The sequence below is a fragment of the Mizuhopecten yessoensis genome, unplaced genomic scaffold (assembly GCF_002113885.1).
Source record: "Mizuhopecten yessoensis strain PY_sf001 unplaced genomic scaffold, ASM211388v2 scaffold8507, whole genome shotgun sequence".
NCBI classification, from domain to species: domain Eukaryota; kingdom Metazoa; phylum Mollusca; class Bivalvia; order Pectinida; family Pectinidae; genus Mizuhopecten; species Mizuhopecten yessoensis.
In genome coordinates, this window is record NW_018407582.1 from 219,748 (window position 1) to 229,180 (window position 9,433).

Sequence of the window (9,433 nt, forward strand, 5' to 3'; positions counted from 1 at the left end):
GTTGTAATATGACGGTCGGAAGTTCTTAATAAATGAAAGTGAAAGTAGAATAGAACATGAAATTATAACCTTTCAATCCTTTTATATGTCATCTGTAAACATAGAGTATCTTTCATATTTATCTTTTTATAAATATGAATAGTTTATGGATCACTGGTAATTAAATAAAGAAAACCATAAATAGAATACAAGATGACATTTCCCACAATTCCACAGGAGATGGGGACCGGAAGCAGTATAGAGACAGAACGATCAAAACCTGCAGCTATGGCATCCGTCTCCGTATGCAATAGAACTATCCACGGAAAGTCGGAGCGGATGAAGCTTAATCTTGTTAACCTGAAAGGGAAAGTCTCGATATTGAAAGAGGAGATCTCAAGGAGTATCAACCTTCCCTCTCAGGACTTCGGTAACATCACAACAAAGATTCTTTCACCAAATAGACCATTGTTTACATTAGGGCTACATTCGCGTTACCGGTTGAAACGGTACGTGTGGCGCAGAAATTTTCCACGATAAACGAACACACTTGGACCGTTCTATAAGCAGAGCTAAAAATCCACAGTTTCGGAGAATAATAAACAATGTATCAAGAATATTATGCCCTTCTCTCACGCGTCCACTAAATTACATAACGTATCTTAAAAAATACATGTGGCTTGACATTGTTTTAGAAAGAAATAACGCAAACTAGCAATATTCAGCAGTTTAGTTTCGGCCAGGTACGTCTGGACCCCTCAATCTACACGTACCAAATTTTCCTGAGGTCAGCCTCGGTCCAAATCTGTACCTGTCGTTTTCTTTACAGGTTCAACCGTTTCAACCGGTAACGCGAATGTACCCAAATTGGTATTCGTTTAAACTGTCAAACCGGTCGGACCACAGTTGTTCGTTTATTAAATAAGGTTGGACCTAGTAATCTGATGCTGCTTTCAGGCGAGCCTTGGCAAAGCCTTGCAAGTCATGCATAAACATTTGCATGTCCGCCAGGATTTATACCCGAAATTGTTACATTTAATGATTTATGAACGGACAAACCGGTTGTTCCGCTTAAACGAATAGGCCCTTTAAAAAAAATCTACATTCGCGTATCCCGGTTGAAACGGTTCGTGTGCGCAGAAATATACCACGATTAACGAACGCACTTTGACCGTTCTACAAAGGTTACAGGTTGTTTCGCCCTAAATCCTGTTCGCCCTATAGGTTGTTTCGCTCGAAAACAAAAATATTAGGGCGAAACATTGTTTGGATTTTTCTTCCAATTTTAGTAGTTTTAAGTCATAAATTAAGTCTTCTTAGTCTTCCATATCATTAAAATCAATTTCATAAAAAAAAAGTGATTGTGACAAACGGCAGCTGTGAAAAGCTGACTCCGCTCTCTCATATTTTACATGAAATATATCGTAGAAAGTCATCAATAAGTATAGTTAATATATTTAAATATTTTAAATTACTATATTAAGATATAAATTAAAGAAAAATATTTAGGGCAAAACAGGCGCGTAGCTAGCCCCTTTACCATGTGTAAGCCCGACATGGGGTTGCCAAAGGCAGCCCCCCCCCCCCCCCCCCCCCCCGAAGCGCGTAGCCCGGGGCAGGGGGAGGGTATGGGAGGTGGTCTTCCCCCTCCCGTAAGGGGGGTCTGGGGGATCTCCCCTATGAAAATTTTGTTTTTTAGAACGTCCCGGGCCAGGAGCCATTTCCCACGTCCTGATGTCCGTTTTCTCGTTTTAATCCGCAAGAAAAAAGTCCTATTTTTTGTATATATATATACCTATTTACGTGGATCCAGTGTAATTCTGAAGATTAACCGTCGGTATTGCTTTGTACACCCTCCATACATACATTGTCTGGTTTTTATCTAATCTTGATAAATGCATTTGATACTTATGCATTAGTGAACATGCAATTGGGTTTGTCTTACTCATAATCTGATCCGAGTTAATTGGGAAGTGATGTTACCCCCTCAGTCTCCCACACAGTTTCGTCTTCTGTTTGTGCTTTGTGACTGGTTCCTTATACTTGCTCCTGTTATTTGTTGGGCATTTCGAGAAGCGAGATTGCAATTGCCCCACTAACTATTAACAATGTATCATATCTGAGGAATTAAATATGTATACTATATATTCAAAACTTAAACTCCACTTTATAGTATCAGCAAGGATAAAAACATCATGAAAACCTATACTTGTCAAAATCATGTGCAAGCCCGGGCTTATTGGCTTACATGGTAGCTACGCGCCTGCAAAACAACCTAGGGCGAACAGGATTTAGGGCGAAACAACCCGTTACCGTTCTATAACCAGAGCTAAAAATGCACAGTTTCGGAGAATATAAAACAATGTATCAAGAATATTATGCCCTTCTTTCATACGTCCCCCGAATTACATAACGTATCTTAAAAACTACATGTGGCTTGACATTGTTTTAGAAAGAAATAAACACAAACATAAACACTTACCAGTTGTGCTACATAACCAATTTGCAGTCTAATATCTTACTTTTCTTTCTCTCAAGAGTTAGTGTATTGTGGACAGAGGCTTGATGATGGCAAACAGATGGAACAATATGGACTTAAAAATGGTTCAACAGTGTTTGCCTTAAAGAGGCACCTACCATTTTCCGTAAGAGAAGCAGGTAATAAATATAATATAATACATTAAATGAAACACCTATCAGGTTTAATTAAGAATATGGCAGTATGGCTTAATCATAAAATGTTTTAATTGGCTGAGATTAAATGATTTTTGCCAAGATATATGTATGTACAACATGTATATATGAGATAAATTGACAATATTCCTATTTGCTGTCTTTGAAATAAAATAACTGAACAACCAATTGCTTTTTCATCATTAACAAAATGGAGTGCTTATTTGTGAGAAAAACTAAATTCCACTACATAGTGAACATATTTTCTTTGAGAATCATTCATCCATGTATGCCAACGTGTGATATCAGCATGATTCACAAGCAGTGGCTCAACTTAACCATAGCTGCTGACACAATAACTTTTAGTAGCTTTTGCTATCAGCCTAGTTTGAGCTCGGCAATACAGAAAATAACAGGAACACACAAATATAGAAACTTAAGAAGCATACATAGAAAACAGAGATTAAAGAATATCTATTCATAGGTCTGTTGATGTTTTTCAGAACACATGACTCCAGTTGCTGTGAAGAATTTGGTGGCAACGTTGAGATCGGCTTTGCTTAATCCAGCTTACAGAACAACAGTATGTAGAAAAGTCATCTTTAGTTAGAAGACCACTCCAGTTACTGCATTATAGCAAAGCTGTGCTGTTGATATTGTAGTGGAACTGAACTGGGTCGATCGTCGGCAACCAGGTATACCTACCTCAATTGGTAGAGCGCCTGTCTAGAGTTCAGAGGGCCCAGGTTCTAACCCAAGTCTGGCGATGCATTTTTCCATCTCCTGTTACAATATTAACTAAAGATAATTAAATTTTCAGGTTAAGATTTCTCCATCTCTAAATCATGATAGATTCCAATACCACGTATATCTAAAAAATCTTCAACAAGTTGTGATGTTGAGTGTCCGGGAAGCTATCTTACAAATATACCTGGAAAATCATAACTAACATATTTTAGTTTTATTTGAGGTATACATATTATGTACATATATTTGTTTAAAGGTTGAAAGAATATTGAATGATCCTGATGCCATGGAGAACATTATTGCTTCCACACCTGGCCTAGACAAGGATCCTGTTGCTTTAGGTAAAATGTTCTGGGTAGCAGTTTGCTATGCTATTTTGACAACCTTAGCTTATGACATTAAAAAAGGTTAAAAACAATTGAAAAACATGTCTAACTAAATTCTGAACTTAAGGTAATAGGATTGTATCGCCATTTCTCAGTAGAATTTATTCAAATTTTGTAGTTATATTAGTTTGAAGTAAAGAAAATTTTCTGCCACAAAAAAAATATAGGTTGTCAGAATTTTAAGGATTTTAAATAGAAATTAATGTAAAAAGGATTGAATTTTGAAAAAAGACTTGAAACACACATTTTTTTTGCAAAATAATGTCAATAAAAATGATACTAACATAGATTAGTATTGCATTAACATATATTAATTTCATAAATGCTGAAATTGTGTAAAATTGACATTTTATAATAACCCATATACACATAGTAACTGCATGCAATGAGTTATCGTTCTTGGAAAACTTCACAGTAGTGAAATAGGTAGCTGGTTTCCTGAAGTACAGAAAAATGGACACATGTGACTCATTGATAAAAAAAACCCTGAATTAATGCCTGGATTGCTTTGAAATAATTTAATATTGAAAGAACACACTGTTCTGTCAATAATAAACATACAATATTCATCAGTTTAATATTAAACATTAGAATATGCAGAAATTGTGATACTGTCTCCCTACATTGGATTTTCAACTAGGGATGTACTTCCTACTTCCGTTTAGCAATACACTCCTATGACCTTAATCAAAGGTTTGAGGGTCAACTGTCGATGTGATAACTATTATGTTACATTTATTGAAATATGACTTTAAGTTTTGACTCTAGACTTTGAAACCAGATCATTAGTTTATTTTTTCTGTAACAATCAATATATTAACAATAAAAGACATAGCCTTGGATTTAACTTGCATGAAATGGCAGCACTGGCTGTATCCTCCCTAGGGAGTTGAGAAAGATATTGGCTAGTTGCAAAGGCCCTATAACCACGGATAATACTATTATGTGAAAGTTGTTATTTTACATTCAGGTTGAGATATGAACAAGCATTATAATGTCAATTTTTCTTTACAGCAATGTTACAAGACCAGGAACTCTTAGCTATACTAGCCCACCCTGGTAACATACAAAAGTGAGTAGCATTGTAGTAGAAGTTAGTCTATTAAACTAGTCCCCACCCAGTAACCTACAAACCTGAGTAGCTTTGTAGCACTAGCCAGTTTATTGTACAAGTCCACCCTGGTAACCTACAAACCTGAGTAGCTTTGTAGTATAAGACAGTTTATTATACTAGTCCATCCTGGTAACATACAAACCTGAGTATCTTTGTAGTACAAGACAGTTTATTATACTAGTCAAACCTGGTAACATACAAACCTGAGTAGCTTTGTAGGACAAGACAGTTTATTGTACAAGTCCACCCTAGTAACATACAGGAGTGAGTAGCTTTGTAGAACAAGACAGTTTATTATACTAGTCCCCCCTGGTAACATACAAACCTGAGTATCTTTGTAGTACAAGACAGTTTATTGTACAAGTCCACCCTGGTAACATACAGTAGTGAGTAGCTTCTTACTTTATACCACTAGACAGTCTGTTTGACTAGCCCATTGCCTGTAAATATGAAAATGAGTAGCTATGGCTAGATGAGACGGACACAAATAATGATGATTCATAATCTTTACTTGTCTAATGAAATCTTATACAGTAAATTTGATTCCACTATAAACAGAATTGTAGAGAAGCACCCATCCTTTGGTCAAGCAGCCACGCTGATAGCAGCAGAGGTCAGTAAGGAAGGAAGCAGGGAAGACACGGACCACACAGCATCAGGTCAGTTTGATGATAGGCTGATAATTCCAAATACATTTTTGTTAGCGACCCAATTAGTTAACTTCTTGAGTCATAGCAGCAATTCAGTTTGATCATCGTAACAGTGACATTGACTTGAGTTTTTTCCGTTAATTCTGGTAATTCACCTGAATGTTCTGTCATTTCTGAAAGCTTTCTATGAAGCTGACTATTATAATGCTTGCTATTGTTTTTCATGATAGGTTGTTCACACAATAACTTGTTTACATTATCACTTGTTAACACGATAACTTGTTCACCAGATATTATTTGTATTGTACAGGAACCTATTCCCTAGATCAGATGTCGGATGACGAAGACATGTCAAACAGCCGACCAGAATCATCTGTAAGTAGAGAGCCAGTCTGTAAAATATGTGTTAACCCTTTCACCCCTTGGTAACTTTAGTAGACTCTACCATACATTGATCTGGAGGAGTCCATTATGGTCTACAGTGGTGAAAGGGGTAAGTCAAAGGTTGCAGCAGGAGCATAAATAGCAACATTTTATCTTCACTTTCTACTTCTCAGAACATTTGATTGACAGTAGCACTTTTTCTGAGTAATGGGTCAGATGAGTGAGCAGTTTTTGTTTACATGATTGAAATTATATATAGTTTGACCAGCACTGTATATAATGTTTATCTGCATGTGTTTAAATATTTTCTGTATACATAATGTTAATGTACATTCCTAACACAATCACCAGCATAAAAAACCCAAACCATTATGGATTATCAAAAATTATAACTTCAATTCAATTTTAACCAAAACCATGAAATATTAATTGCAAAATATTCCTGCTGTATAATATTGACTTGTGTGTGTTGTAGATGATTGGGGGACAAGCCATCACTGCTTCACAACTATCTGCTGCTCTAGCAGCTGCTACTGGAAGCCCACAACAATCAGCTTCAGATCAGGTATATTGGCCGAGTATCACTAAGACATGTAATAGAAAATCAATTTAATTGCACCTATACATACATTTAAAGATGAGGATAAGTTAACAAAAAATAGTGATAAGTATACAATATATGAGGAAAAGAAAACAAGGGTATATGAGTCTAGGACTCTAAGTCCTGCTTTTTGGAAACGTTTTAGTCTTTTAAGTGTAAGTAAATGGATGTATGATTTATTAGAAGTAAATATTAATTGACATGGATTATCTTAAACTTAAAATGTTTATGACAAAATATCTTCCCAGGTTTTCATCATGATGTTTTCTGTTACTATTTGATATGTTCAGCTCGTAAGCTTTTTGTATCCAACATGCCGTCATGCGTACCTGTTTTCCCAGGCTATCCCACCGCCGGCCTACAATGCAGCACAAGGATCTAGAGTGGACACGGGGTCAGGCATCACACAGGATTTCTTTGAGCAGGCAATTCAACAAGCAACAGCCAGCCAGGTAAAATGCATTTTCAGGAATAACCTACATTATTCAACCATGTGGCCCATCACTTGTTAATGTATCTGGTCGTTTTTCCAGTCCAAGCGTCCCCATTCATTTACAATAATTTACAGACTTAATTAAAGTTTCTGTCTACATTGAAAAATTTGAATTTCTACAACAATAACTATATTTTCATATTACAGTGCATGTAGGGTAACTTAGTTGGTTGAATATGGTACTTAAATATTACATTTTTTCTAAGAATGGTTCAGATTTATAAACTAATCCAACAGTCAAATCTGTTGATGCCTATTTATCCCCTTGCAACGAAAGTTTGAGGGGATATAGGATTCCGCCCGTACTTACGAATATTACACTCTTTGTCACAGCTCTAGCAACTTCATTCCTCAACAGAATTTCATGAAACTTGATACAAGTGTTTGGTATGGCAATATCTTCAACAAGCTCACGTTTCAGGTTACTGCATTAAAGGTCAATACCACTTTTACTATTTTTAGAAAAACTTCGACATCGCTCTATCGACTTCATTCTTCAATGCAATTTCATAAAACTTTTACGAAGTGTGTGGTATGGCAATGTCTTGAACAAGTTTGCATTTCAGGTTATGGCACAAATTGTAAATGTGAGGGGATTTGTATCACTTGTGATGCCTTCATCTTAAAACACAGATACACAGGTTTTATTCTGACTATAGGAATTTGCATATTCCTCTGCTGTCAGTTCTACAATATAAATATTAAATCAGTAATAATAAAATGATTTGTGATTTATTTTGCAAGTCCTTTGCTGATAGTGTCACACCTCTGTAATTAAAAAAGAACCAATGACAAATAGTTATAAACATATTATTATTATTATTATTATAATTACCATGTGGGTAGTTTGATGATGAAACAGCTTGTAATTTGCATACACTTAGGTTAACTCCAGCCTTATCTACTGTTGTTCATGTCTTAGGATTAAATGCAGTTTACAATGGTTATTAAATTAAGTAAGTGCAGACTAGATATTTTGATATTATCACATCTCATTTGCTTGATTTTTAAACTCCTGGAGAATATATGGCTGTAAACTCAATGTTGTTAGGTTTCTCAAAATACTCACCAATGACCCCAAATTTCTTTTTTGTGTCGCAAACAGAGAATTGACCTAATTTGAAATTTTCTGATAAAGTAATAGAAATGATGAGCAATGCTGATTCAATATCTCACCCCTGGTATACAATATTGCACCCCTAAAAAACATAGTGCATGTTTCTCTGGTAGACTTTAGTCCTACAAAAAAATCTGTATTCTACTGGTAGTAAACAAACATATTAACGGAAAAACAGTATGATTTAATTAAGCATTCATTCATTCATTCATGAATCAATCAGTCTTCATTATTTAGGTATAGCTTGTTGATTAACATGTGAGATTCTATAGTTTACACATGATATGATGGAAAGCACCAGGGGGGGGGGGTCAAGGTCACAATAGGGATAACATATTGCAGTTCAATATCATGTCACTTGTGATATCTAGTCGACACAATTGCAGGAAAGTCAACTACTTCCAAAATAACTATGAATTATTGTTATTTTTTTCCAACTCACCAGTGCTTCAGCACTTTATTCTTGAGTTGTCCATGCTGATAAGAAACGGGATACGTCTTATTAAGACAATCTTTACCACATACCTTACACAGCATTTTAATGAGATGGATCACTAATCTGTCTCCGAACTTTGTCCACAGAGTCAGATTCAGCAGCTGCGAGACATGGGAATTACGGATGAGGCCCTGGCAAGACGTGCTCTCCAAGCCACAGGAGGAGACATCCATGCTGCACTTGACCTCATCTTCGGAGACGGACATTTCTAACATTCTTGGTACCTTCATTCAAGCTTCAGGAAGTGTATAGCATGTGGCATATAGGACATCAACACATTGACCAACAGAAATCATTGCTGCAGAGGCTTTTTAAATTGTTGATTATTTATGGATTTTTTGGCATGAATATGAAAGTCTGACTGTCTTATGGAGCTTATAATAGTCTAGCACTCAAACTTTCCTCTTGTCATAAAGAATCTCAATGTGGATCAGACTGTGTGAAAGGACTTCAGAACACAAGTGTTGAATGATGATAACAGCATTTGATTCCATGTCATAAGATGACTTGTTCAGAAAAAATATTAAAGACTCAGATTAATGTTTGTTTTTATTGTTGCCAAATATTTTTTTTTGTACATTTACAGTATTAAAATAATTTCAGTGAAAATGAACAATATATGTGTGGAAAATACATGCAAAAGTTTGTGCAATAAAATGTTATATGGAGATGAGTGTCTGGTTTAGTTGAATATCTAGTGTGCTTTTTCACAAAACATAGAGAAATACATAAGAGCTCATTTAACACAGTTCTATATTAACACACCAGGAACTAATCATACAGTCAGTGTTAC

At 35.6% G+C, this 9,433-nt stretch overlaps 1 protein-coding gene across 1 annotated transcript; it reads left to right on the forward strand.

Moving 5' to 3' along the window:
- The first annotated feature begins 221 nt into the window (after positions 1 to 221).
- Positions 222 to 9,314, forward strand: LOC110456094 (ubiquitin-like protein 7). Its single transcript, XM_021506641.1, has 10 exons — positions 222 to 409; positions 2,518 to 2,637; positions 3,156 to 3,235; positions 3,656 to 3,740; positions 4,800 to 4,857; positions 5,458 to 5,558; positions 5,860 to 5,924; positions 6,409 to 6,498; positions 6,876 to 6,986; positions 8,727 to 9,314. Exons 1-10 carry the CDS (start codon positions 268 to 270, stop codon positions 8,850 to 8,852), a joined length of 978 nt encoding a protein of 325 aa, XP_021362316.1. The 5' UTR covers positions 222 to 267; the 3' UTR covers positions 8,853 to 9,314.
- The last annotated feature ends 119 nt before the right edge of the window (positions 9,315 to 9,433 follow it).